The 26,269-nt window shown below is 41.3% G+C and overlaps 9 protein-coding genes across 11 annotated transcripts; 6 read left to right on the top strand and 3 right to left on the bottom strand.

The window, feature by feature from the left end:
* The first annotated feature begins 569 nt into the window (after positions 1–569).
* LOC130508714 (MDIS1-interacting receptor like kinase 1-like) lies at positions 570–1,791 on the top strand. The gene is made up of 2 exons (XM_057004358.1): positions 570–1,699; positions 1,785–1,791. The coding sequence occupies exons 1-2, from the start codon at positions 570–572 to the stop codon at positions 1,789–1,791; spliced, it is 1,137 nt and encodes a 378-aa protein (XP_056860338.1).
* A 910-nt stretch (positions 1,792–2,701) lies between these two features.
* LOC130508112 (MDIS1-interacting receptor like kinase 1-like) lies at positions 2,702–3,950 on the top strand. The gene is made up of 2 exons (XM_057003350.1): positions 2,702–3,192; positions 3,268–3,950. The coding sequence occupies exons 1-2, from the start codon at positions 2,718–2,720 to the stop codon at positions 3,684–3,686; spliced, it is 894 nt and encodes a 297-aa protein (XP_056859330.1). The 5' UTR covers positions 2,702–2,717; the 3' UTR covers positions 3,687–3,950.
* On the bottom strand, positions 3,795–5,574 carry LOC108841398 (auxin-responsive protein IAA11). Its single transcript, XM_018614156.2, has 5 exons — positions 5,119–5,574; positions 4,474–4,733; positions 4,258–4,390; positions 4,114–4,175; positions 3,795–4,018 (listed from the first exon to the last, which is right to left on the bottom strand). The coding sequence occupies exons 1-5, from the start codon at positions 5,388–5,390 to the stop codon at positions 4,002–4,004; spliced, it is 744 nt and encodes a 247-aa protein (XP_018469658.1). The 5' UTR covers positions 5,391–5,574; the 3' UTR covers positions 3,795–4,001.
* Positions 5,575–6,604: 1,030 nt separating this feature from the next.
* Positions 6,605–9,343, top strand: LOC108841394 (ABC transporter B family member 23, mitochondrial). 2 transcript variants are annotated; one of them, XM_018614149.2, is made up of 2 exons: positions 6,605–8,292; positions 8,640–9,343. In XM_018614149.2, exons 1-2 carry the CDS (start codon positions 6,685–6,687, stop codon positions 9,114–9,116), a joined length of 2,085 nt encoding a protein of 694 aa, XP_018469651.1. In that variant the 5' UTR covers positions 6,605–6,684; the 3' UTR covers positions 9,117–9,343. The 2 variants fall into 2 exon arrangements, with proteins under 2 accessions (XP_018469651.1, XP_018469652.1); XM_018614150.2 differs by having other exon boundaries at positions 6,605–8,311; positions 8,640–8,870.
* Positions 9,344–9,700: 357 nt separating this feature from the next.
* Positions 9,701–12,290, top strand: LOC130508111 (protein PHOSPHATE STARVATION RESPONSE 1-like). 2 transcript variants are annotated; one of them, XM_057003348.1, is made up of 8 exons: positions 9,701–9,902; positions 10,175–10,743; positions 10,831–11,026; positions 11,108–11,184; positions 11,279–11,321; positions 11,414–11,471; positions 11,568–11,637; positions 11,795–12,290. In XM_057003348.1, exons 2-8 carry the CDS (start codon positions 10,183–10,185, stop codon positions 12,029–12,031), a joined length of 1,242 nt encoding a protein of 413 aa, XP_056859328.1. In that variant the 5' UTR covers positions 9,701–9,902; positions 10,175–10,182; the 3' UTR covers positions 12,032–12,290. The 2 variants fall into 2 exon arrangements, with proteins under 2 accessions (XP_056859328.1, XP_056859327.1); XM_057003347.1 differs by having other exon boundaries at positions 9,711–9,902; positions 10,825–11,026.
* A 27-nt stretch (positions 12,291–12,317) lies between these two features.
* Positions 12,318–15,701, bottom strand: LOC108841393 (protein NPGR2). Its single transcript, XM_018614148.2, has 5 exons — positions 15,299–15,701; positions 14,700–14,986; positions 14,352–14,619; positions 12,901–14,262; positions 12,318–12,828 (listed from the first exon to the last, which is right to left on the bottom strand). The coding sequence occupies exons 2-5, from the start codon at positions 14,961–14,963 to the stop codon at positions 12,506–12,508; spliced, it is 2,217 nt and encodes a 738-aa protein (XP_018469650.1). The 5' UTR covers positions 14,964–14,986; positions 15,299–15,701; the 3' UTR covers positions 12,318–12,505.
* Positions 15,702–17,555: 1,854 nt separating this feature from the next.
* LOC130508713 (uncharacterized protein At1g43920, Chloroplastic-like) lies at positions 17,556–18,207 on the top strand. The gene is made up of 2 exons (XM_057004357.1): positions 17,556–17,702; positions 17,795–18,207. Exons 1-2 carry the CDS (start codon positions 17,556–17,558, stop codon positions 18,083–18,085), a joined length of 438 nt encoding a protein of 145 aa, XP_056860337.1. The 3' UTR covers positions 18,086–18,207.
* Positions 18,208–20,353: 2,146 nt separating this feature from the next.
* On the top strand, positions 20,354–21,939 carry LOC130508110 (piriformospora indica-insensitive protein 2-like). Its single transcript, XM_057003346.1, has one exon. The coding sequence runs from the start codon at positions 20,423–20,425 to the stop codon at positions 21,761–21,763; it is 1,341 nt and encodes a 446-aa protein (XP_056859326.1). The 5' UTR covers positions 20,354–20,422; the 3' UTR covers positions 21,764–21,939.
* An 840-nt stretch (positions 21,940–22,779) lies between these two features.
* Positions 22,780–25,992, bottom strand: LOC108843688 (casein kinase 1-like protein 6). Its single transcript, XM_018616941.2, has 14 exons — positions 25,593–25,992; positions 25,396–25,436; positions 25,241–25,310; positions 24,964–25,112; positions 24,778–24,873; positions 24,632–24,702; positions 24,491–24,552; positions 24,353–24,416; positions 24,179–24,263; positions 23,976–24,102; positions 23,789–23,874; positions 23,647–23,710; positions 23,413–23,552; positions 22,780–23,339 (listed from the first exon to the last, which is right to left on the bottom strand). Exons 1-14 carry the CDS (start codon positions 25,678–25,680, stop codon positions 23,022–23,024), a joined length of 1,461 nt encoding a protein of 486 aa, XP_018472443.1. The 5' UTR covers positions 25,681–25,992; the 3' UTR covers positions 22,780–23,021.
* Between the last annotated feature and the right edge of the window lie 277 nt (positions 25,993–26,269).

Raw genomic sequence — 26,269 nt, 5'->3', positions numbered from 1 at the left:
AAGACCCAAAAAAAAAGAAAAAAGGCGAGGAAATAAATAAAGACATTCTACAAAAGCTGAAACGGAATGAAGTTAAGCACAAGCTATCGATGAGAGTATGGTACACACCAAGTGACTGTATAATTTTATGCATATATATATGAATGAATTAATCCTAAGCTAATTGGCACATTCACAACTTAATATACAGCAAATCATGGTTGACTTTGTTTTTTAATTTAAAAGACCGAAAACACTTTTGGATTAGTTATAGTTGTAGAAACACATTCTCTCTTTCACATGTTCAGTGTCTTATGAAATTTCTCAAATAACTCCAAGATCTTGTTTTTATTTTTCATTAATCATGCATACCCTTGATCACTAGATCCACATAAAACCAAGATTCATTTTATACATATATATCACAGATATAGATTATATATATATATATACAGAGCAAGCAGTTACTTGCCAAGTTTCTTCTTATTCTACTCTTCTTCCTCCTCCACTTCCTTGCATGTTCACTTTGTCTTGTTCTTGGTAATGAACTAAGGAGACGAGGTTCAGTGAGAAAGAGGAAGAAGACGAAGATGAAGATAAGGGTTATCGTTCTCTTCCTCTACTACTGTTATTACATTGGTTCTACCTCCTCTGTTTCAGCTTCCACCGGCAATGGCAAAGACCTCTCTGTTCTGCTCTCGGTTAAATCAACTCTTATCGATCCCCTCAACTTTCTCAAAGACTGGAAGCTCCCAGGAAATAGCGACCATTGTAGCTGGACCGGTGTTCAGTGCAACTCCCACGGCAATGTTGAGAAGCTTGACCTGTCGGGAATGAATCTCACGGGTAAAATCTCTGATTCCATCAAACAGCTAACAAGCCTCGTCTCTTTCAACGTCTCATGCAACGGATTTGAATCTCTGCTTCCGACATCGCTCCCTTCGTTGGAATCTATAGACATAAGCCAGAATGAATTCTCCGGGAATCTTTTCGTGTTCGGCAACGAATCACTTGGACTCGTTCATCTAAATGTTTCAGGGAACAATCTCTCTGGAAACTTAACTGAAGATCTCGGGAACTTGGTCTCTTTAGAAGTTCTTGATCTCCGTGGGAATTTCTTTCAAGGGTCACTTCCACGTTCGTTCAAGAATCTGCAGAAGCTGAGATTTTTCGGATTATCTGCGAATAATCTCACGGGCGAGTTACCTAGAGTTCTCGGCGAGCTCTCTTCACTTGAAACAGCCATTCTTGGTTACAACGAGTTCAAAGGTCCGATTCCACCGGAGTTTGGGAACATGAGCAGCCTCAAGTATCTTGATCTAGCCACCGGAGATCTCAGTGGTCCACTTCCCTCTGAGCTCGGGAAGCTAAAGTCACTCGAGACGCTTCTCTTGTACCAAAACCACTTCACCGGTAAAATACCGCCAGAGATCGGTAACATTACCACTCTCAAGTTTCTCGATATCTCACAGAACGCGTTATCCGGCGAGATTCCAGTGGAGATAACAAAGCTGAAGAACCTTCAGCTACTGAACCTGATGGGCAACAAACTCTCTGGCTCTGTTCCTGCGGAGATCAGCAATCTGGCGGAGCTACACACCCTCGAGCTCTGGAACAACACGCTCTCCGGCGAGCTACCAAGCGATCTCGGGAAGAATTCTCCCTTAGAGTGGCTTGACGTTTCCACAAACTCCTTCTCCGGCGAGATCCCTTCCACATTGTGCAGCAAGGGGAACCTAACCAAGCTCATTCTCTTCAACAACATCTTCTCCGGTCCAATTCCGACAACTCTATCCACTTGCCAGTCTCTAGTTCGAGTCAGAATGCAGAACAATCTCCTCAACGGTTCCATCCCCATCGGCTTCGGCAAGCTTGAGAAGCTACAAAGGCTCGAACTTGCCAGCAACCGTCTCACCGGAGGGATCCCCGGAGACATATCGGACTCACTCTCCCTTTCATTCATCGATCTCTCCAGAAACAAGCTCACCTCCTCCCTCCCTTCCACCATCCTCTCCATCCACAACCTCCAAGCCTTCTTGATCTCCGATAACGACCTCTCCGGCGAAGTACCAGACCAGTTTCAAGACTGTCCTTCACTCTCAAACCTCGACCTCTCATCAAACACTCTCACAGGCACCATCCCCTCCAGCATCGCCTCATGCGAGAAGCTAGTAACCATCAACCTAAGAAACAACCAACTAACCGGAGAAATCCCTAGACAGGTCACAACAATGTCCGCATTAGCCGTGCTTGACCTTTCCAACAACTCCTTAACCGGGAAACTACCTGAGAGCATCGGAACATCCCCAGCGCTTGAACTCCTCAACGTCTCCTACAACAAACTCACAGGCCCAGTCCCTACCAACGGCTTCCTCAGAACCATAAACCCAGACGATCTCAGAGGCAACTCAGGTCTCTGCGGCGGCGTTCTCCCGCCTTGTAGCAGCTCCCAAAACGGAACGTCGCGCCACAGGAGTCTCCACGGGAAACGAATCGTCGTCGGCTGGTTGATCGGGGTCGCGTCGGCTCTACTCCTAGGGATCCTCGTCATCGTCGCGAGGACTCTCTACAAGAGATGGTACTCCAACGGATTCTTCGAGACGGCGAGCAAAGGCGAATGGCCGTGGAGACTCATGGCGTTTCATCGGCTAGGGTTCACAGCCTCGGAGATCCTCGCGTGCATCAAGGAATCGAACATGATCGGGATGGGAGCGACGGGGATCGTCTACAAAGCGGAGATGCCTCGATCGGCCACCGTACTCGCCGTGAAGAAGCTATGGAGATCCGCCGCGGATATCGAGGACGGAACCACCGGAGATTTCGTCGGCGAAGTGAACCTCTTGGGGAAGCTACGGCACAGGAACATCGTGAGGCTCCTCGGATTCTTGTACAACGACAAGAACATGATGATCGTGTACGAGTTCATGCTCAACGGCAACCTCGGCGACGCGATTCACGGGAAAAACGCCGCCGGGAGGCTCTTGGTGGACTGGGTGTCGCGTTTCAACATCGCGCTCGGCGTAGCTCACGGCCTCGCTTACCTCCACCACGATTGTCATCCTCCGGTGATCCACAGAGACATCAAATCGAACAACATCTTGCTCGACGCGAATCTCGACGCCAGAATCGCCGACTTCGGCTTGGCCAGGATGATGGCGAGGAAGAAAGAAACCGTTTCGATGGTCGCCGGTTCTTACGGTTACATCGCTCCCGGTACATTTTAATTTGGTTATAAACCGGTTCGATCTAACCGAGTTCAATTTTTAATTTGGTTTGTCATTTTTGCAGAGTATGGATACACACTGCAGGTGGACGAGAAGATAGACATTTACAGCTACGGCGTCGTTTTACTTGAGCTGTTAACCGGAAGAAGACCGTTGGACCCGGAGTTTGGAGAGTCTGTGGATATTGTGGGGTGGGTGAGGAAGAAGATAAGAGACAACATATCTTTGGAAGAAGCATTGGATCCTAACGTTGGAAACTGCAGATATGTTCAAGAAGAGATGCTTTTAGTGCTACAAATAGCTCTTCTCTGCACCACGAAGCTCCCTAAAGACAGACCTTCGATGAGAGACGTGATATCGATGCTCGGGGAAGCTAAACCGAGGAGGAAAAGCAATAGTAATGAGGAAAACACTAGCCGTGGTGGCTTGGCCGAGAAACAGCCATCGGTGTTTAGTGCTTCACCTGTAAATGACCTTCTTTAGGGTGTGATGGAAGAAGAAGAGGAGACAAGAATGTGGCTTAAAACTGATGTGTATGTAGAAGAGGGAGAGAGAGAGATATTTGATCCTTATGATTTGCCGCTTTACATGTAGAATAACTTTGCTCTCTTTACAGATATTTATTAACTTGTGCATTGCTCTGAAACGTTTGGTGATTTACAAACTTGAACAATATAGCTAACTAAATAAAATGGCAGAGCCAAGGCAAAGATATTCTTACATTGTTGTTGTCTTCTCTTTGATCTGTCTTATTATTTGCTTCAAACATAAATGGTTCTTGTAGTTTATTTATATGCTTTATAAGTTCATTTTAGCTGCAAACAAGGATTATACAAACACGGTCATAATGACATAAAAGAAAAGATATCTTAATATCAAAAGAGGAGTTTGATGGAATCAGTAAATGTACCTGCACCAGTAGCTTCTGATGTTTTCATTATCCGGAGCCTTTTCACAGAACCAATAAACATCCTGGTCACAAGTAAAACTCATTTCAGGATTCAAATTTAGAGCTAAAAGTTGTACTAAACATTGAAAGCATGAGAATATATACCTCCACGGAACATCACCAACAAGCATCCAATCTCCTTCCTTGTCTTCGTATGTTAGTACTAATCCAGAAGACCCATCTGGTAGTATCTTAAGCCTTGTTTCCAAGTGACCATCTGTTTCTTGTGTGCTTGATACTAATTTGCAGAAACATTCATCATTTCTCAGTCCAAAAAGACCAACAAAAGTCTCTCTAAAGGAACAACATAAAAGAACGTACTTGTTCTGGGTTTAAGAAACATATCTTCGAGAGTACTGGACAAGGATTCATAGCAGTTATGAGCATTTAGATCGATTTTCCTTCCAATGGGAATACCATCCATAGTCACCTTCACAAACATGGAACTTCTCACCTTTGTTGCATCGCTTATATTCCTGTTTACTACTCCCTGTGGATCTTCTTCCACAGCCAATGTCTTGGCTTGGTTAACCAAACTGTTCATCCTGTAAGTCCTTATTGGTGGCCATCCCACAACTTGCCTGCAAATTTCACAAGACAACAAAAAAAAAAGAAATTGATTTTAACACTTTCCAAGCCTGTAAAATTATACACGTGAATGAACCATGCTCAGATCAAGACAACTCTACACAAAAATCAATAGCAAGAGAGAAACATCACTCTACAGGACCAACCAACCACTCCATTCCAAAAAGGAAAAATCACTTCCCTCGAGATTGTCACCTATGGATAAATGATCACAACAAACTCTCTAAGATCAAGAAGATACATTCAAAGATTGAACCTTTTTCTCCAGATAAAAAGTGATCAAAGGGAACATTATGTCTTATCAACCATGATCAAATGTAAAGATGATCAGCTGTAAAGTAAAGGATATTTATAAAAGTAAAAGGAGGTGAATCTCACCCACTAGTAGGTGCCATGGAATCAGCTGTTCGTTTGATCCCAGCAGTGACGCTAGCTCTGCTCAAGGAAGAAGGTGCTGACGATGACGATGAAGAAGAAGAATCATCAGCGTGAGAAACTCTGCACTCTCGATACCCCTTACGACCAAGGCTCAACGTAAGACGAAGCTCGAGACCGTTCTCTGTCGGAGAAGAAGAGTCCTCCGAAGAGACGACGAGGTTTTCATCGTTTGACAGAGTCGAAGCCGACCCGATAGCGGAGCCGCCTTCCATTTGAGAATCCCGAGAACCCCAGAGGAGTGAGAATTGAGCAGAGAGATTTGATTTCGTTGGAGATTTGATTGCAAAGGGAAGATGAGAGAGAGATGGGTTGAATTCGAAGCAAAGTTTGCGACTTTAAGTAAGGGAAATAACAGTGAGAAGGAAACAAAGGATGAACAAGAAGACACGACTGGTGGGGTTTGTCTCTTTTTTTTTTTCTTTTTTTTACTTCCCTAACTTTTAGTCTTCTTTTGGCCTAAATATATCAAATTTTTAGGCAAAAGAAATAAAACATGTGAAAAGAAAAAAACATTGTTTGGTAGAAAACAAACTTGTTTAAACTTTAAATGCACAATAATCCATGGTGTTAATCAGATGTTTTTATTTGTTGGTATTGACTCCAAAATCTTTATACAGATTGGATATAATGAAAGACAGTTGATTATCAAAACGGTTGCATTAGTAAATGTTTCACTAATAAAAGCAAAAAATATACAATAATCAAAATTCCAAAATGTTTTTTTTTTTGCAAAATTATCCTCAAATTCGAAAACAATAGTAAAATAAGTAAAAAGTGGGGGCTCACATGTCAGCTTCATGGGATTCAATCGGACGGCTAGAAAATGATACTCAGAAGGCTACGTGGGACCCTCGTGAACAGAGAGGGGGGACTCGTGCCCACGTCCTCTGGTCCATCTTACCAAATCGTACGGTGGCGATGAGTTCCGGTTTAAAGCTAGCTATCACACTAATAAATCGAAATTAATTAATTTATAATCAAGTGGCAATCTAATCTAAAATCACGTAATTAAAATAATTAAAGAGAGAGTTTAGCTGTCCATTTTTAGTGGTGTCCGAATAAAAAACCCTTGTCGTCTGGAGGGAAGACATAACCGACTCTTGCTTCTTTACTTTCCAAATAAACCGTTCAATTTAATTAAATGCATTACCAGGAGGAAGGGTTGAATTTTTGAAAGTGTTAGTTGTCCATGCGGGTCCCACTCTCTCAATGGGATTCTCTGCGGTGTTGCACCACCGTAAGTATCCGATTCTTTACTTTAAAGTTTAAAGACACGCGACAGACCAGTTCCGGTTATTTCCGAGATAGATTTCGTAAAGAAACCATCCTGATTTCATATCTGACTGACTATGAACCAGGACCGGTTATTTCCGAGTTAATTTAATCATCTTCTTCTTCAGCAAGACTAGTCTGGTACGGAACTTGATTTAGCAAGAGAGATCGAGCAATGCAGAGAGACCAGAAAAGAAAAAAAGAATCAGTTCATGTGATTCGTTCAGACAAGAAATGATGTCCGGGAGCTGTCGGATTTTCCTCTCCCGCTCCTCACTTTGTTATCGTCTTCGCTCTGTTTTTCATCATCATCATCATCATCATCATCACAGTTTCACCACTTTCACAAAACGTAACTCAGTTCGAACATCAATCAGCATCAATGCCTTCTTATCAGATCCATCTCCATCACCGATTAGTTCCAGAGTCAACGCTCGCGTCTTGTTCTTCTCAACTTCAACTCCAAATCCAGACCACCCCGTCTCAAAACCCAACCACAACCAAACCAACACGGCGTCGTCGTCTCATAAGATCCTCCGCACGATCTTCAGCAACCTATGGATGAAAGACAACCCAGAGCTCCGTTTCAGAGTCATCGCCGCATTAGCCTGTCTCGTCGGAGCCAAGTTCTTGAACGTCCAAGTCCCATTCCTCTTCAAACTAGCCATCGACTCACTCTCCACCTCGTCCTCTTCCATCGCTTCTTCGAACCCTTACCTCCTCGCCGCTTTCGCCACTCCTTCCTCTGTCCTCATCGGCTACGGCATCGCTCGATCCGGATCCTCCGCCTTCAACGAGCTCCGCACAGCAATCTTCTCCAAAGTCTCTCTCCGCACCATACGCTCCCTCTCGAGAAAAGTGCTCTCTCATCTCCACGATCTCGACCTTCGCTACCATCTGAACCGAGAGACAGGAGCCTTGAACAGAGTCATCGACCGCGGTAGCCGCGCGGTCAACACGATCCTCTCGGCTATGGTTTTCAACGTGGTCCCGACCGTCTTGGAGGTAACCATGGTATCGGGAATATTAGCTTACAGCTACGGACCTGCTTTTGGTTTCATCACTTGTCTCTCCGTCGGATCGTACATAGCTTTCACGCTGGTCGTGACACGGTACAGAACAAAGTTTAGAAAAGCTATGAACGAAGCTGATAACGAAGCTGGCACGAGAGCCGTTGATTCTCTCATAAACTACGAGACCGTTAAGTACTTCAACAACGAAAGCTACGAGGCGAGAAAGTACGACGAGTTGCTCGGGAGATACGAAGATGCTGCCTCCACGACTCAGAAGAGTCTCGCGTTTTTGGATTTCGGACAGAGTTTCATATTCAGTACAGCTTTGTCTACGGCGATGGTGTTGTGTTCTCGAGGGATTATGAACGGTGAGATGACGGTTGGTGATTTGGTGATGGTCAACGGACTTCTCTTTCAGCTCTCTCTTCCTCTTTACTTTCTCGGCGGTGTTTACCGCGAGACGGTTCAGAGCCTCGTGGATATGAAGTCGATGTTTCAGTTGCTCGAGGAGAGATCTGAGATTGGAGATAGAGATGCGGACGCTGAGCTTCCTCGTCTTGCTCTGAGAGGTGGAAGCATTCGGTTCGAGGATGTGCATTTTAGCTACCTGCCGGAGAGGAAGATCTTAGATGGGGTTACGTTCGATGTACCGGCAGGGAAGAGTGTGGCGATTGTTGGTAGCAGCGGAAGCGGGAAGTCGACGATTCTTAGGATGATATTCAGATTCTTTGATACTGATTCTGGACATGTAAAGATTGATGGTCAGGATATAAAGGAAGTGAGGCTTGATAGTCTTCGAAGCTCCATTGGAGTTGTCCCTCAAGATACTGTAAGCTGCCATTTCACAGGTTAACAAAGTAAATATAGTATTAAGTTAGATAGGCTTCAGATCAAAACAGTTCATTATGGATCAGATCTAATTATATGAATCAGACTCTAATACCATATTAATGATAATCGAATTGTCTTATTTCTCTTAATATTATTTATGATCTTTTATGGTTTTTGACTCTCATAAGACATCGGTTCTTGAATAATCTAGTTAATATTTTTCATAATTGTAATGTCATAATAAATTAGTTTTAAAAAAACCTGATAGTTAGTATGTTTAGCATATGGTTGTAATTAGTATGTTTAGCATATGGTCATAACTTTGGTTCACTACTTGAATGGCAGGTGCTATTCAACGACACAATATATCACAACATTCACTATGGAAACCTCTCAGCAACAGAGGAAGAAGTCTACGATGCAGCTAGGCGTGCGGCGATCCACGACACGATCATGAACTTCCCGGAGAAATATAAAACAGCGGTTGGAGAAAGAGGACTGATGCTGAGTGGAGGGGAGAAACAAAGAGTGGCACTCGCTCGTGCCTTTCTGAAATCGCCTGCGATTCTGTTGTGCGATGAAGCGACGAGTGCGTTGGACAACAAAACAGAGGCAGAGATAATGAAAACGCTGAGGTCGCTGGCGAGTAACAGGACTTGTGTTTTCATTGCGCACAGGCTGACCACTGCTATGCAGTGCGATGAGATCATTGTGATGGAGAAAGGCAAAGTGGTTGAGAAGGGGACGCACGAAGTGTTGTTGGAGAAATCAGGAAGATACGCCGAGTTGTGGATACAACAGAACAGTAAGATAGAGGGTTGAATCTTCAAGTAAAGAGCTCAATTGACGATTATTTGTGATTCTTGTATTTTACGCAAAATTTTGAATAATTATTTGCAAATATAATTGTTTGTAATCATGTTGTTAGAAAATAAAATTGTTTGTAACCTTGTAACAAGGAAAAATACTTAGTAGTACTAGAGGCACCAAACCTATTTGTTTGGTTTGTAATTTGATTTTTCTTTTGTTATGGAACTTCGTATTTGATTTTTTTTCCCCCACCATCATAATCAAATTTGTAATCTATTAATTGTGATAATATTATCATTTCTTGATCATTCTTCGGATTTAAATTCGAAATAAATGAGAAAAACATGGATTGAGTTTCAACATAAAAGTCAGACATGAAATTCTGGGCCTTCGTGGCCTTATAAGTGGGAGTGAAAGACCAAAACAAATCAGAAAAGCAGATTTTTATTTTAAAAAGAAGGAAAAAAAAGAGACAAAAAGCCTAAATAATGATTTTCCCAACTATCCAATAAACAACGTCCACGTTATAATTTTAGTGGATTCCGACAAGCAAGTAATCTCACGCGTTGTTAACACCGCGCGTAAGTGGGACGACGGCTGATCCCTTTTCGTTTTTAAGAAACAGCCACCACCAACACCACCACCACCACATCCTTGGACGAGAGAGGAAATTACAAAACAGCCGAACACCGTCAACTTTCTCTCTTGCGGACAAACAACAAGAAGACGATCTCTCTCCGATTATTTAAAATTTATTTTTACTGATTCGATTCGCACGTCTCCTAATGAACTTCTAGGGTGAGAAGAATTTTTTGATTCATATCTTTCGAGCATAAACTGGATAGATATCTTTTGCTTTCTCTCTAGAAACCCCCGTTTATGATTTGCTGATTCGGATTCGATTTAGGGTTTGTTTAGTGTTTCTTTTCCAGCGAATTTGATGTTTGGTTGGATAATGTGTTTGTTATTGCTCGATGATTCTTGATGCTTTGTGTTATTTTATTATAACTAAGATTTGTTTTTAGTATTATAATTGCCGATTTGATTCTTGATTCTTAATGTTTGGTCAGGAACAACAATGGAGGCTCGTCCGGTTCAGAGATCAGGTTCTAGGGAGCTAAGTACTTCTTCAATCCCATCTACTACACCAAACCCTTCTTCTTCAGATGCTTTCATGAGATCAGATAACAACAACAACAACGCTCAGTTCATGTCTAAGCCGTTAGGACAGCAATCCTACCATTTGCTTTCTTCAAGTAACGGTGGAGCTGTTGGACATATATGCTCTTCCTCATCCTCTGGTTTCTCTTCCAATCTCCATTACTCATCTATTGTGTCTCACGAGAAACACTACGCCTCAAGAAGCACCAGTAACGGCCCTCCTGCTGCAGCAGCGTTGAATAATGATAGTTCTTGGTGCCATGATTCACTGCATGGTGGAGGGTTTCTTGATTTCCCTGAAAACCACCAGGCCAGCCAGATTGAGGAGGACGGTGGCATTGGTGCGGCGTTTGATGACATTCAGAAACGTAATGATTGGCATGAATGGGCTGACCATTTGATCACCGATGAAGATCCTTTGCTATCAACTAACTGGAATGATCTCTTGCTTGAGACTGGTTCCAATTCAGACTCAAAGGTTTGTTTTTTTTGTCCCAAGTCTATACATTTAACCGTGTTTCTCATGATAACTTAGAATTGAACATCTTTTTTTTTTTAGGACCAGAAACCTCTGCAAGTTCCACCGCAACCACCCCAGATTGTTCAGCAGCAACCCTCTCCTCCTGTGTCTGTGGAGTTGCGACCTGTCAGCACAACATCTTCAAACAGTAATAACGGAACGGGCAAGGCTCGTATGCGTTGGACGCCAGAGCTGCACGAGGCTTTTGTTGAAGCTGTCAACAGTCTTGGTGGCAGTGAAAGTGAGCTTTCATTTCTCCTTTTTTCCTTTTCCATAAAACTTTGTGTGTGTCTTTCTGGTTAAAACTCATATTGTTCTGCAGGAGCTACTCCTAAAGGTGTGCTTAAGATTATGAAAGTTGAAGGCTTGACTATATATCATGTCAAAAGCCATTTGCAGGTTCTTATTTTGATCTTTTTTTTCTCCTGGCATCTGTTTCTTCATCCCATGTCTTCTAATGAGAGTGGTGTTTTGTCTTTTAATGAAACCGCAGAAATATAGGACGGCTAGATATAGGCCAGAACCATCAGAAACTGGTAGTCTTTCCCTATCTTTATTCCCTTGATGATTATTCCTGATGATCCCATACAGTTCTGTTCAAAGATCCCCTTTATTTTGTGCGTCACAGGTTCACCCGAGAAGAAGTTGACACCACTTGAACACATAACATCCCTTGACTTGAAAGGGTACATGTTTTCTTTTGTCTTGTAACATCACAATTGTTGCTACACAGTATGAAGTCTCTAACAGTTTCTTTGCTGATTGTATCTATGATGCTACAGCGGGATAGGTATCACTGAAGCTCTACGACTTCAGATGGAAGTACAGAAGCAACTCCATGAGCAGCTCGAGGTATATCTTTCTTTATAATCTACATTCATAAAAGCATTGCCTATAGCTTTTATTCCTGTGTGTGAGTTTTTTTTTTGGATTCATGAAACTGCAAGTAATGTGATTCTAAAGATTATGAGTTTGGATCAAAATGTTTTGTCTTTTCCTGTTACTGCAGATTCAAAGAAACCTGCAACTCCGAATAGAAGAACAAGGCAAGTACCTGCAAATGATGTTTGAGAAACAAAACTCGGGTCTCGGCAAAGGGACAGCCTCAACATCAGATTCACCATCCAAATCCGAACAAGAAGACAAGAAAATCGCTGATTCAAAGGAGCTGACGACACCAGAGGAAACCGGGAAAGAGAAAGAGCCAGAATCTCCACAGCCAAAGCGTCCCAAAACCGATAACTGAAAGTAGTTCCCTATCAAGATTTCTGATTCCAGGGTTTAACAGAGTGGGGAGACGTGAAGACTTTTCTCTCAACTGTTAAACTATTTTTCTGATGGAAGACAGCTCTCAACTCTGCTTTGTAGACAAACAACAGATCCTCAAAGAAGAAACCAAAAAAAAAAAACAAATAAGAGTTTGTTTGGGAGAATCTTCATCATCATTCGAATGTAATCTGAATGCTTAACACATCATTAGTTTACAGATACAGATTCTGTCTGAATATTTTTTTTTTTAGAATATTAAACACTTGACCACAACAACCTATTAAGTTTCTTTTCAACTATGTATATTACAGAATGTTGGTAAACTTCACATCAAATCAGATATCCACACATACATCTTTATATCGTATATCCATTCATCTATATCAAAAACAAAACGTAAAAAATAAGAAAAGGAGAAATCATAAACCAAAACCCAAAAAACGAAAAAGAATCATCTGAATGGCTCAACAGGCATTGTTTCCTCCAACGCAACAGCGGCCTGAAAACACTCAACAGCTTCTTGCTTCGACGAGACAGATCCTTCAGCTTTGAACATCTTCCCAAGATTGTACCAAGCCGACTGGTTCAGCCTATCAATCCTAAGAGCCTCCATTAAAAAGCTTCTCACAACCGCTATGCTTGATCGGTTCCCAAGCTCCAAAAGAACCTCAGCCTTTGATATTAGGCTCGGGACGTGCATTGGATCCATGTCTAGAGCAGTTGTGAATGCCTCCATCGCTTCTTCTAGCTGTCCCTGTCTCTTGCACAGTACACCTGTCCCAATAGGTAATGAATAAGCTATTAACATCAAGGCTATCATTTGGAAGATGAAGAAGGCAAAATTACCTTCGGTGTGGTATCGAACAGGAGAGTAAGGAGCGATGAGTCTTGATCTCGAGAGACATGTCTCTGCGTCACGCCATTGCGATAGGTCTATATAGATATGAGCCAGATCATGCCACGTCCCAAGCTCCAGACTCCTCAACCCCTCTACGTATCCCTTTGGCAGCTGCTTCTTTGAAGAACTGAAGCTTTTGCTCTGAACCTGAAGGAGAGCGAGAAGCTCTGTGTAACTCTTAATCGTGTCCTTCACTTCCCCTTTAGCTAAACGAAGCTTTGCCTTCAAACGCAACAGCTTCCCCTGTTCCCATTTCCCCGTCTCGTTAAGCGCTGCATCCACGATGGTCTCAGCGTCTGAAAACCTCTTCTGCGCAGATAAAACACGAGCCAGGAGCAACCACACTTCAAGATCCGACTCTGCTCCAAGCTTCAACGCCTGTTTAGCGTACACCAACGCTGAATCCAGCTTCCTCTGCTCTGCATTCTCTAACGCGAGACGGTGCACGACTCTCGGGTCTGTCATATCCCCACAGGCCAACGCCTGCATCCCCTCAGATTGCCTAGCTACCCGCTCGGCCTCAGTAGCTGTTTTCCTCGAGCTTTCGGTGAGTGCAATGCCCAAAACTAGACGAGCTGCACCGTCTAACTGAACGCATTCGTTCCCCAAGTCTCCTATCGCTCTACGAGCATAGTCTAACCCTTCCTCAGCGAGACCAGGTCTCTCACCACATATCTTGGAAGCCATAAGCAAACCGGATATCCGGTTTGGATCCTCTTTCTCTGAGAATAGCTTCCTCAGTAAACCGAGCGCCACCAGACCTTCCCCTGCACCGTGGTAACACAAAGACAATGTATAATAAAGCTCCCTCTGGTCCAATATCTCGGGGCTAAGCTCTTCAAGTTGCTTAGCAAGAGCGGTTAAGTCGCCTGCGATCGTGAGAGCGAAGGTGAGATGGTCCAAGATCGCTGCATCCCATGTGATTCTCTTCTGGTTAACTTTCCTGAGAAGTAACATGAGAAGAAGGATAGCTTCTTCCACGTTGTTCCTCGGGATGAAAGAGCCTTCGGTCTGAGAACGCAGGTTAGGCGGCACGGCTTCTTCGCCGGAGTAGAGAAGAAACACGGCGTACTCTTTCTGTATCCTCGCTGTGGTTTCAGGATCTAGCTTCCAGTGATTGAGAAGCGCTCGTCTGTAAGACAGAATAGCATCGCGTGGCGACTCAGCAAGCTTCCACAGCTGAGGAAGCAGCTCAACCGCTTTGGCTAGCGTCTCCTGCAACTTGATGTCACCAGTGACATTCTCTGACGCGCCTTCTGATACAGAAGCCTCTACTATATCGAGAATAACTCTGCAAGACTGCGCAGCTTCTGCAAGAAGAAGAAGAAGAATTAACAGTTACTACTTACTTAGAAAAAGGAAACAGAAGATAAAGATTGTGACTTTGTTTACTTATTACCTTGGAACCTTCCAAGACGCTGGAGAGATTTGGCTTTGAGGAAGATAGCTTCGAAAAGCAAACTAACAGCGTGTTTAGACATGGGAGGCTGAGGAGGAGTCACAAAGCTGCCTTTGGAACGTCTTCTATGTCTTTTTTCTTCTCTAGCGGTTAAAGCGGTTTTCATCTTTATAGTGATCCCACTGATATCAATCCCTTCAAAGACTCTCAATGCCGCCTCTATGTTCCCTTTCTGATACTCTATTCTTCCCAAAAGTGCCCTCGCCTCCTGAAAAACAATCACAACAACAACAACAATGATACAGCTGTTCTTTGAGAGCTCACAAGTGATGAAAAAGAGAACCGAACCTCGTAGTTCAAAGAACTAGTCTCACGCAGAGACAACTCAGCTTCTTCGATGTTGCCGTTATCAAGCTTCTTGGCAGTCTCGCTCTCAGCAGCTGATAAAGCTGAGCTAACACCAAGCTCGGACCGCTTGTCTTCTTCCTCGATGAGTCTCATCTGTTCACCGGAACACAAACACTTCATTCTGATCTTCCTTAAACGTTGTCTTAGTCTACTATGTAAATGCAACTTCTCAGCAGGCGGCGGCCTAATCTCGCTCTTCCTCATAGCTTCTCACAGAGTTGGATGATCTTCAAACACACACACACACATAATTAAAACAACACATTAGTTACATGATCATCGACATTTTTGAGATCAAACATTGAACAAAACGTTCACATTAACGCCGAGAACTCAGATTGAAGAACTAGTTTCGATAAAGAACAGTCAACAAAAAAAGGCGATGACTTTGGGATTCGAACTCAGCCTAGTATCGAAAAGCTCTAAACTTTAGAACGAAACTGAGATAACAATTGATAATGAGACCTTAAAACCAGATCGAATCGCAATACCAAATTGAAGACGATCAAGAAACATAAGGAAGAGAAAAGAACACACACCTTTGATTTTCCGGGAAAGAAGAGGAAATAAGAAGGAGGAAAGCCATGGCCGCCTCGAAATTCTCCCGGGGACTTATTCCGATTCGAAACAGTCAAGCGAAGCAATTGAAAAAGCAAAAAAAGGAAACAAAAAAATAAAAATCTGATCTTTTCTTCTTGGAGCCTTTTACTTTCTCTCCGACTTTTTTTACCTTTTGTCGCTTTCTGCGTTGATGTGAGTGTGAGTTTCTGCCTCTTTGTTTGTTGTTTCTTCTTCACTAATACCCAAAACTCGAAAAATCTGATCTTTCTTTATTTCTTTTTTTAATCTGAAATTGAGCCGGCGTGAAGAGGGGGTGATAATAGTGCAGGCGAATATATATATAAACAGCAGATGGAATTTTCCACGGTTTTGGCTGGAACACGAGTTAGGTGTTTGCTCGGACACACACACATTTATTACCTTCTTCTTTTTTTCCCTTTTTCTTTTTTTTTTCTTTTAGTGTTTGAAAACGTCTTTTACAGGTCCCATTGTTTGGGTTTTCATTAATTATCAGAATTCATTTCCATTTTTCTTTTTGTGGGTCACCAAATATAATGAATCATGAACCATAAAAGCACACATTATAAGTGATTTGTTGGTCTACTATTAGATGATACACTCTTAAATTCTTATTAGTCACTATTAACATTCAGATTTTTTTTTTGAATATATTTGGAGAAGCTATAATTCTATAGGACATTTCTATGTTTAGTACATTTTAAAATGTGAACAATATTCTTAAATAAGTGACTAAATTTTATATCTAAATTATACAATACAATATGATTTTTATTTATTTTTGTCCCTAACATTGAATAATAGAAATGAGTAATGGCGTTGACAAAAAGAAAAAAAAAAGAGTAATGGCGAAAAAGGCACCCTCTTTACCGAACAAGGCCGGCACAAATTTACAGTCAGGCTTTAAATACTTAAAAGCCCATATAACAGATCTCAAGACTATCAATGTAAGTCCAACAGTACCCAGCTGCAGTAAAAACGTTATAAAACCAACCACTGGTTTCTCTCACTCTCTCCAAAACATTAAATGAAATCTGTGTTTTATCATTTGATCGTGACCAATCAAAGCCCATAGAAAAGTTAGGCCCAGCGCTACCAGCAATATTATATTCGTTTGCATTCTAAGATGATCAGATCCAGTTATAAGTTAATCAAACTTTATCTTTTAAATATATGCATAGAATTGATAAAAAAGCAACATTAAATATTTTGATTCACAAAATAACTTCCAAAACTAACAAAATCGTTTTGTAATTAATCTGATATCATTGATTTTCAAGAGAAGAACGAGGACTAGAAACACATTAACATGACAATATGCATGGTACATTTTTTTCGTACAAATAAATTTAATAGCGACAGCTAATAAGAAAAAAAACAATAAAAAAAATGAATGGACCGGTTCTGAAACTCTCTGGCACAGTGGGGACAATGGAAGGTAGAAACCGGAAATAGAAATGGCATGCGTGAGACCGTGCCCTTTCCGGTTAGAAGCTGACACGTTTCACCACACTATACCGGGGTGTGATTCCTTTAGCCGTCGCTTTCTTGTACGATACATAACACTGTTCACATTCGGCGGCTAAGGCGCGTCTTTGTCGATTCCTCCGCCGTTTACCCCTCTCTGTCTCTGTTACTTGATTTCAGCTTTTGTCTTCCTTTTCAAAGATTTTTTTTCCAACATTGTTATTGATCTATTTATTTGTACAAGTTTGGATTTCTGATTTTAATGGAATAAAAATATTATAATTTATAAGGGAAAGATTTGAGGGTGAAGTAAATAAAGGAAACGATCTAATGACACTATAAACCAGATGATATTTATGCAGATTTCAATTTGGATTTATCTAAAAGATGAAAATATAACTATATGATTTCTATATCGGGAAAATGGTCATTTAAATCATGAACTTTTTAATTTGGTCGAAAAAAGGCATGAACTTTCTCATGAACCATTTAAAGCATATACTTATTTTGATTAACCATTTAAGGCATCAACTAAGTTCGACAAAGCCAATTTGAATACGTCGTTAATTCCATTAACAGAGCTATTAGACAGGGGTTAATTGCCGTTATTACCTCTGTTAAACACCAAACGATGTCGTTTTAAAATTAGAAAACCCCCAAATCCATATATCTCCAAATCGAAATCCCTAAATCCCTAATTCCCAGAAAGTTCAAAACATACTTTCTTTACAATTTCGTCTCAATTTTCTGATGAGTTCATCTTCAGAGATAAATCATGGGGGAGAAATTCGTGGATTCCCAGTGAAGTGTGAGTGTGGTTTACGCGTAAAGCCTTACCTATCGAAGACACAAGAGAATCCAGGAAGACCTTTCTACCGTTGCATAACCAAAAAAGATGTAAGCTAGTTAGATGTTTACGTTATTTAAACAGCCTCTGAGATGTTCTTTATGTTAGTTTGATATTAACATCTAATTTGATCATGAATTAGGGACATTTATTCAAGTGGGTTGAGGATGCTGTGTGTGAAGAGGTTGAAGATGCTATTCCAAAAATCGAAATCATTGGCAGGAAGCTTACTAATACCATAACTGAGGTAGATGAGTTAAAGACTTTGATTAAAGATTTGAAAGAAGGTGTAGCAAGGAGCGAGATGGAAATAAAGAAGTGGAAAGCGTTGATGATGTTGTGCTTTGTGTGTGTTTGCTTTGTGGTCATTTGCATTGCTTTCTTAATGTTTGGTAAAGCTATGAAAAGCAAGTCTGCATTTACTTCTATGTAGCTTTGATGTTTCTTCTATGTATGTCATGTATGTCGACATTGTTGTTGTCTTTGAGTTTGCATTTGACATTGTTGTTGTGTTTCAGTGCACTAGGTATGGTAATGAGACATTCATGTTTGTTTCATGATTTTCTTGTTGCTAGAATGAGTATTCTGAAAATGAAAACCATATAAGCTAAACATCGATCAGTTAAACATGATAGATCCAAAATAAAACATCAACAAAGCATGATCCACAGCCAAAAGAACTTCAGTTTAAAACAACATTAAGAAAAACAGCATAGCAGGTTCACCCGATCTGACACAGGTATGCTCATTGATATAAACTTTCACTTGCATCTTATGCTTTCTCTTCTCATAAGAACAATAAATCCTCCAGCCACAAGGAACATCAGTATCTGAACACTTAGCACCAATCCTCATTGCTTGCGACCTGTAAAGCTTTATATCATATCTGGTTTTTAAAGAATACCTCAGAACAGCAAGCTTGAAGTCTTCTGCAGAGTTATATGTTTTTCCCAAAGCAAGTAGTTCGTCCGGATCTTCATGGTCTCTACGAATTTGCGCTTCCTCATCTTCATCGTCATCAGAAGACAAAGGATCGGGAATCCTCTCATCGTCCCAGATATCATCTCCACTGTCAGCATCACTTCCATCTCCTTCATCTCTCGCAGCTTCTTCATCCATGTTTTCTTCATCAGCTTCCTCTTCGAGGTGTTCCTCTTCCTCATTATGTGTTTGATCATCTTCATTCTCTTCATCAGCACCATCTTCAAGACCATTAAAATCATCATCGCCAAACACAGCACAATCGTCTTCACTTACATCATCTTCTTCCCCACGATTCTCTTCTCTACAAGCCTCTGCTCGGGCCTTAGCTTCACGAAGCCTAGCTTCACGAGCCCTTTCGTCAGTCGTCTCTACTTCACAAGCCTCTACTCGAGCCTTAGCTTCACGAGCCCTTTCGTCAGTCGCCTCTACTTCACAAGCCTCATCCACTTCACGAGTCCTTTCTTCACGATTCTCTACTTCGCTCGCCTCTAGTACACGAGCCCTTGCTTCACGAGCCTGTGCTTTTGCTTCACGAGCCATGCACGATTCTCTGCTTCACGAGTCTCTTCCTCACGAGCTCTTTCTTCGCGAGCAGCTGCTCTGGCCTCACGAGCTTCTGCTTCACTTCCGCCTTTCGAAGATTCATCATTCTTCCCCTGTCCTCGTCGATAAGGTATCTTTTCTCTTGGAATTCCCTTCTTTCTTATCATTTTGAAGAGAACGTGTCTGATCAATTGAGCTTTCTGAGAATTAGGGGTTTAGGGATTTCGATTTGGGGATATATGGATTTGGGGGTTTTCTAATTTTAAAACGACATCGTTTGGTGTTTAACAGAGGTAATAACGGCAATTAACCCCGTCTAATAGCTATGTTAATGGAATTAACGACGTATTCAAATTGGCTTTGTCGAACTTAGTTGATGCCTTAAATGGCTAATCAAAATAAGTATATGCTTTAAATGGTCCATAAGAAAGTTCATGCCTTTTTTCGACCAAATTAAAAAGTTCATGATTTAAATGACCATTTTCCCTTTCTATATCTCACAATAAATAAACAAAAAAACTATGTGGTCTCAACAAACAAAGGGATCTTTGAAATTATAGGGAAAGAATAATAGTATGAAGCAAAGTTCTTTTTTTTTTTTGTGAAACGGATGAAGCAAAGTTACAAAATCAAATTATAGGATGAAGCAAGCAAAAGGATAAGATCATAGGAGGATGGTTTGGTGAGTGTGACTATAATTCGAAACGGTGTCGTCTTCTCTCTATGAAGTTTTCGTCCGGTATGGTCCCGACAACCTCTCAGCTCATGCTTTTTTCTCTTCACTTTTTTACGTTTTCTACCTACGGAACGTGAAGCTTGTACCCTTCCTTGTCTAATTACTTATCTACCCTTCACATTTTACATTGTCTAAACCTTGTTTTTTACATTGTCTAAACCACATAACCACAAATCTTTTTTAAGAAAATGCAAAAATATTAAAACTAATAGGAATTTAGATACAAAATAGAAATTAAGTAAACAAGTAAATGCTCATGTTCCTTGGCTAACCAACGAAGTTAAACTACATTATAAAGAACTCTCTTGAATTTTATCATAGGACTATACTATATGAGTAAAAAGCTAAACACTTGACAAGGTTTTGAACTAGGGGTACTTAAGTCAATTTACTAAAATAGACTTTACGAAGCATGAACCCATCCATAAAAAGCAACGTATCGCTCGTTAGCAACAAACCCAAATCCAAAAGCTGCAAAAAAAAAAAAAAAAGCTTTTCTCTGCTTTCATGGCGACTTCTCATCTTAACCTCTTCCTTCTCTTCCTCCTCACTACTCCCTCCAGCGTCTGCCAGCAAATCAACGACGACTCCTCCCTCCTCCTCCCCCCATCGGAACAAGAAGCCGTCTACCGAGTCCTCAACTCAGTCAACTCAGCCATCCCGTGGCGAACCATCTTCCCCGACGACCTCTGCGCCTCCCCACCAGACGGCGTCGTATGCGACTACTACCCCGACGACGCTACCACCACCACGTCTGTCCACGTCACCGAGCTGCACTTGGGGTACGTCTCGGACTACACGCAGAACCCTCCTTGCTCTCCCAACGCCACCCTCGACCCTCTCCTCTTCGCTTCTTCTTTCAAACGCCTCCGCAAGCTCTTCTTCTACAAATGCTTCACCGGAGCTCCCGCCTCGCTCCCGGAGACCATCCCGGAGGATTTCGGCTCCGACCTGGAAGAGCTCGTCTTCATCGAGAACCCCTCTCTCTCCGGCGACATCGCCGTCTTGATCGGTAACTTCACAAAGCTCAGAAGACTAGTTCTCACCGGAAACGGGTTCCACGGCTCGATTCCAAACCGGATCTCCGGTTTAGTCAGTCTACAAGAGATAACCCTCTCTCGAAACAGCTTAACCGGAGGCTTTCCTGCCACGTCACGTCTCAAGAACCTCAAAGTCCTCGACTTTAGCCATAACCTCCTCACCGGAAACGTCCCCGAAACCATCGGAGAATCAACCGAGCTTCTCAAGCTAGACCTAAGCTACAACGCCTTCTCCGGCGAGATCCCTCCCGGACTCGGAAACTTAAAAAAGCTCGAGTTTTTGGATCTGAGCTACAACCGTTTCGGAAACCACGGCGTCCCTCTGTTCCTAGCCGAGATGCGGAGTCTCAAAGAGGTTTATCTGAGCGGGAACCTCCTCGGGGGTCGCATCCCGGAGGAGATTTGGAAGAGCCTCGAGGGTATTTCGGGAATCGGGTTTTCGAGGATGGGTCTACGCGGGAACATCCCGGCTTCGATGGGGTCGAGTCTTAAAAGCCTTTGGTATCTTGCGCTTGACAACAACAACCTCGAGGGGCGGATACCTTTGGAGTTTGGTCTTTTGGAATCTGCTCGCGAGATCAACCTCGAGAACAACAATCTCACCGGTGAGGCTCCCTTCTCCGACGGTTTTAGAGATAGGGTCGGGAAGAAGCTTAAGCTGAGCGGGAACCCGCATCTCGTTTTGGTTAAAGAGTCGGATCCTCCTCCTCTAGCCGGACCGGTTATCTCTTCGTCGGTATCGAGGGCTTTGCCGTCGGTTTGCTTCCCAATGGTTTTTATGGTTCTTTGCGTTTTGATAAAACAGTGAAAACAGAGAGAAGGAGAAGGAAACAGAAACAGATTAGTGATAAAAAAGTTAATTATGCGTTTGACCTTTTTGATTAGTGGTAAAGTTTTAGTTTTTTGGTTGTAATTATTAGTCTACGGCGTAATGAATTTTATCTTCGCTATTATAAAATCAAAAGTCTCGATCTTTTTTTGTCTTTCAAACATTGATCTAACGGAACCAGCATCATACATAAATGTCAGTTTTGAGATCTTCTAGATCTTCCAAAAGTCTTTTCGTGTTATATAACACGTTAAATTTGAAAAATGGTAAAACTTGTGAAGAAGACAGGAATAGAGTAGAGTAGTACTCAGCTAGGTGCAGTGGCATTTTCAGACGGTCCATTCCAAAACCAATGTGTGCAACATGCTTTACGTCCATTGGATTTTCGATTTGCATCTCTTGTTCCTTTTCTCCTTCTATTTTTTTTATCATCAAAAACAAAAACCACTTTTATTCATATAGAGACTGATTCAAAACAAAAACTGATCCAACTTTGTAACTACGTAGATGAATATATTAATAACTTAATAATTTGTGATAGAAGATTAAAAACTCACCAAATCCTTGAGATATATATCAGACAGACCCTTTCTGCCTTTCAAAAGAATTTTCATCTTGGTACTTGACATTGCTTGTTGCTTCGATTCTCTTCTTCGTGAGGAAAGGAGCAACTAGCCTTTAGTTGCTTTCTTTGGTTTATAAAAGGAAAGGACGATGAAAAGAGCTACATGCATCTAACATATACATACCTAACTTTTCTATTTTTTATATAAACCACTTAAAAACTACAAAATTCACCTCAAAAAGACCATATAACTTTTGGAACATGTAAAAGAGGATCGTGTATATACCTCAAGAATAAGACTGGTTTTGTTAAAATAATCTCCTATTGTTTTGGTTTTACAAGCCTATTCTTAGAATATGTACATTTTATATCATTCAAACCTTGATATGTTTTGTATTTGCTAATTCATACTCTGCCGTAGGAAGCAAGAGAACACAAAAAAAGTAGAAATAAGCTGAAGAACTTGTCGTGATTACAATAAAAGATCGTAAAAACTGAATACAAAAAAAAAAGAAATCCAGAGAATTTTGTAATAATTAATAATAATACATGAAAAATTGGAACAGAGGGAACAAACAAACAACAACAACACACTGTGTAAAGAAGAATCAAATTTACAGACAAAAGAGAGCGCCCCACTGTAAAAGCTTTTCATTTTTGTTTTCTCGTTTCTCATTTGCGGATCGAAAGAAGCTCGAAGCTTCTGAGAGCCTCGTCACGTGCAGACCTAGAAGAGGACGACACTCGGTTGCGGTTAAAGGCAGAGGCCGTCTTAGAGTCATATCCGCTCACAGCAGCTGCCACTTGGTTTCTCTGAAACACGGATGGTCTGCCACCACCACCTCCACCTCCACCGCTTGAAGCCACACGGCTCGAGCTGCGGCTATCCCCTTGTTCACCTGATGAGCTTGGTCTACTTCCCGAGGCCACCGCTCTCCTCGAAGCACTGCCGTATCTGGAGGTGCTTCTACCTTTCTCAGATACCATATTCTGAAAAAAGAAAAAAAAAACATATCAATAACAAGGACAAGGACATGAGTTATGTATATAATAGTTAACTTACCACAGAAGGTTTCATTGGGGGAGGAACATCGTCAAGAGTTCGATGCCTGGTTTGGTTTTGATGGGGACTTGCTCCCGTAGCGTTTCTTCTAGCGAATGCTTCAACTGCACCTGAGAACCTGTCGCGGATTTCTCTTCCAACTGTTAAGGAATATGACAAAATCAGACCCGAACCACTTGGTAGATTAGATACAGTCATGTTTCAAACTCTTGTGGAAAAAGTTAAAAGCATTACCTGAAATCCTTTCAGGTTTTTCAGCAGACGGTCCAGCAGCAACACCTGGTTTTCCGGTATGATGCTGGACACACAAAAAAAGAAAAAGAGTAATGAGGATCAAAGTGAGTAAAGAAACTCCGTAGAGAACAAGTTTACTCACCTTTCCGTGAGAGCTGGAACGGGAAGTGGAACCACTTTGAGGATGTTTCAGTGCAGTCCAGTCGAATACATAGTCAAACTGATAACCTGATACCGTGAGAATCAATTTGTTATTCATTATGATGTAACATTCAATCATATACGTTACTTCTTTATATAGAAAGAAGTAAAGGTTTCGTGTTTTGAACCTTCGCGGATAAACAAATCTCGGAACAGTCTCTTTAAATATGAGTAGTCTGGTTTGTCTTCGAACCGCAAAGACCTGCAGTACTGAAAGTATGATACGAATTCTGGTGGATAGGACTTGCACAAGACCTGTTACAAAGAAATAAAAACTGTTAAAACTCCAATCAAGGGTATCTATCTAAGTCAAATGATGGATTCACCATACCTCTATAGGAGTTGAGACTTTCTTCTCGCTGATTCTGTCGTACTTCTGCTTCTTTGTGCCAGCTTTTAGTCCCTGCCACGGGAGGCTGAAGTACACAGAAAAATATTAGACCAGAACAAGCGAGTGCAAAGATTTAATAAGATTTAAAAAAAAGAAAAGATCTGTATGCACAACCTTCCTCTCAGGAAATACATGAGAACGTAACCAAGAGACTCCAGATCATCCCTTCGACTTTGCTCTGCATTAAAAAAAATGCAATTGTATACACAACTTCGGAGCAGATCTCAAGGGGGCTCTAGTGAAGCGTCTTACCAACTCCAAGGTGAGTGTTGACGCTAGCGTACCGAGCTGTCCCCGTAAGGTTCTTGTTTTCTCTGTTAATGAAATCAACACACAAAGTATCTGTTAAGTATTCAAGTAAGAAATGCACATGAAAAGCTCCATCAAAATCACCTGTAGGGGATGTGTCTATGTGTTTGGAGATCCCTATACTTCTTTGCAAGCCCAAAATCAATGACATACACCTATAGATGATAACAAAGCAAAATCAGAAAATTCATTGATTAGCAGCCAATATAGAGAGAGAGAGAGAAGTGTACCTGGTTTGCTTTGCGACCAAGTCCCATCAAGAAATTATCTGGCTTTATGTCTCTGTGAAGAAACCCCCTCGAATGCATATATTCGACTCTGCTAATCTACAACAGTGTCAACAAACGTTTTATTAAGGAACCCATCAAAAGAAAGTAAAAGCAGCACTTGAGAGAATAGAATAGAATAATACTCACGAGTTGATCAGCGAGCATTAAAACAGACTTCAAAGTGAGCTTCCTATTACAATAGTTGAACAAGTCTTCCAAACTAGGACCAAGCAGATCAATCACCATCGCGTTGTAGTCTCCCTGAACCCCAAACCACTTGAGGCTAGGGATGCCAGCTTCACCCACCACCACATCAAACAATCATGTTTTTTATTTCCATCAAAACTGGGATAATAATAATAATAGCAGCTACAGGTTTTGACAAAAGCAAAACTCATGACCTGAGAGATGTAAGTAAACTTACTTCCTCCTTGTAGAAGCATGTATATCTTCGACTCATAATGAAGTTGTGGATGCTTCGTTTTCGCCGGCTCCTTCAATAGTTTTTACAGAGCGTTAGTTAGATACAGTTTTGTTATGTAATTAAATAAAAAGAAAACAGAATTGAATAAGATTTACCAGTTTAACAGCGACTTCTTCTCCGGTTTGTACACTTACGCCTGAAAAAAAATATTTGTTCAACAATCAGGTTTATTTCAAAAAGGTAATCCAAAAATATAAACACAGAATAATATGATTTTGATTAAAAGAAGCAACTTTTTTCTTAACATTTACACCAAAAAAAAAAAAAAAAAAAGAAGCAACTTTTTTTTTACCTAAAAAAAGCTCTCCGAAAGAGCCACCACCGATCTTCCGACCAAGCTTAAACTTGCCCCCAATTACATTATCCATTTTCAAGTCCATTCAACACAACAACAACCCTTGTTTACCTTTGTAAGAACCACCAAAAGGATCTACGCCATCTCAGATCGAAACACAAAGTCAAACCTTAACAAATCACCTCTCTCTCTCTCTCTCTTGCCTGCGTCACAAAAAGGAACCATCCGATGCCGTGGAAGAAGAGTTGAATCGCCGGAAGATTAATTAATTAATTTGAAAAAAATCAGAAAAGAAAGTCATCGAAAATCGACAAAAACTACATCCCCAGATTGATCTTGTCACATTCCCATATCGAAAAAGGTGTCGACTTGATTTCTGGAACACGAAATATTTTGACCCAGTTCTAAACGTGTAAAGTCAGAGACAGATGGGCCTAAGCCTTTTTAATAATTCTCTTTCTTAATGGGCTTATCCCAGGACTGGTCTTTTGTTTTTCTTTGTGTTTTGTATTTGGTCATCTTTTTGAATCTTATATGAAACTCTGACAAGTTACAACCAAAATACTTACATCGACTTGTATGTAGCTTTCAAGAATCAACATTAATACCAATCGTAAATGCTACCTCTTGTTGTATAATTCATGTTTATGCTCCTCATCCTCTAATGTTGTCTT

This window comes from Raphanus sativus, chromosome 2 (genome assembly GCF_000801105.2).
Source record: "Raphanus sativus cultivar WK10039 chromosome 2, ASM80110v3, whole genome shotgun sequence".
Classification (NCBI taxonomy): Eukaryota; Viridiplantae; Streptophyta; class Magnoliopsida; order Brassicales; family Brassicaceae; genus Raphanus; species Raphanus sativus.
The sequence above is the reverse complement of the archived record's forward strand: the minus strand, read 5'-3'. Positions and strand labels throughout refer to the sequence as shown.

What these genes read in the sequence shown, in the direction of transcription:
- LOC130508714 (XM_057004358.1), top strand. Translation starts at nt 570, where the DNA reads ATGAAGATAAGGGTTATCGTTCTCTTCCTCTACTACTGTTATTACATT.
- LOC130508112 (XM_057003350.1), top strand. Translation starts at nt 2,718, where the DNA reads ATGCCTCGATCGGCCACCGTACTCGCCGTGAAGAAGCTATGGAGATCC. An exon ending in TTACGGTTACATCGCTCCCG is followed by an intron (nt 3,193 to 3,267) that starts GTACATTTTAAT and finishes TCATTTTTGCAG; the next exon opens with AGTATGGATACACACTGCAG.
- LOC108841398 (XM_018614156.2), bottom strand. Translation starts at nt 5,390, where the DNA reads ATGGAAGGCGGCTCCGCTATCGGGTCGGCTTCGACTCTGTCAAACGAT. An exon ending in TCCATGGCACCTACTAGTGG is followed by an intron (nt 4,734 to 5,118) that starts GTGAGATTCACC and finishes TGAAATTTGCAG; the next exon opens with GCAAGTTGTGGGATGGCCAC. An exon ending in GTTTCTTAAACCCAGAACAA is followed by an intron (nt 4,391 to 4,473) that starts GTACGTTCTTTT and finishes TCTGCAAATTAG; the next exon opens with TATCAAGCACACAAGAAACA.
- LOC108841394 (XM_018614149.2), top strand. Translation starts at nt 6,685, where the DNA reads ATGATGTCCGGGAGCTGTCGGATTTTCCTCTCCCGCTCCTCACTTTGT. An exon ending in GAGTTGTCCCTCAAGATACT is followed by an intron (nt 8,293 to 8,639) that starts GTAAGCTGCCAT and finishes CTTGAATGGCAG; the next exon opens with GTGCTATTCAACGACACAAT.
- LOC130508111 (XM_057003347.1), top strand. Translation starts at nt 10,183, where the DNA reads ATGGAGGCTCGTCCGGTTCAGAGATCAGGTTCTAGGGAGCTAAGTACT. An exon ending in ATGTCAAAAGCCATTTGCAG is followed by an intron (nt 11,185 to 11,278) that starts GTTCTTATTTTG and finishes ATGAAACCGCAG; the next exon opens with AAATATAGGACGGCTAGATA. An exon ending in GCCAGAACCATCAGAAACTG is followed by an intron (nt 11,322 to 11,413) that starts GTAGTCTTTCCC and finishes TGTGCGTCACAG; the next exon opens with GTTCACCCGAGAAGAAGTTG.
- LOC108841393 (XM_018614148.2), bottom strand. Translation starts at nt 14,963, where the DNA reads ATGAGGAAGAGCGAGATTAGGCCGCCGCCTGCTGAGAAGTTGCATTTA. An exon ending in GCGTCTTGGAAGGTTCCAAG is followed by an intron (nt 14,263 to 14,351) that starts GTAATAAGTAAA and finishes TTCTTCTTGCAG; the next exon opens with AAGCTGCGCAGTCTTGCAGA. An exon ending in TGTTCGATACCACACCGAAG is followed by an intron (nt 12,829 to 12,900) that starts GTAATTTTGCCT and finishes CTATTGGGACAG; the next exon opens with GTGTACTGTGCAAGAGACAG.
- LOC130508713 (XM_057004357.1), top strand. Translation starts at nt 17,556, where the DNA reads ATGAGTTCATCTTCAGAGATAAATCATGGGGGAGAAATTCGTGGATTC. An exon ending in GTTGCATAACCAAAAAAGAT is followed by an intron (nt 17,703 to 17,794) that starts GTAAGCTAGTTA and finishes ATCATGAATTAG; the next exon opens with GGACATTTATTCAAGTGGGT.
- LOC130508110 (XM_057003346.1), top strand. Translation starts at nt 20,423, where the DNA reads ATGGCGACTTCTCATCTTAACCTCTTCCTTCTCTTCCTCCTCACTACT.
- LOC108843688 (XM_018616941.2), bottom strand. Translation starts at nt 25,680, where the DNA reads ATGGACTTGAAAATGGATAATGTAATTGGGGGCAAGTTTAAGCTTGGT. An exon ending in CATGCTTCTACAAGGAGGAA is followed by an intron (nt 25,113 to 25,240) that starts GTAAGTTTACTT and finishes TGGTGGGTGAAG; the next exon opens with CTGGCATCCCTAGCCTCAAG. An exon ending in CATAGACACATCCCCTACAG is followed by an intron (nt 24,553 to 24,631) that starts GTGATTTTGATG and finishes TTTCATTAACAG; the next exon opens with AGAAAACAAGAACCTTACGG.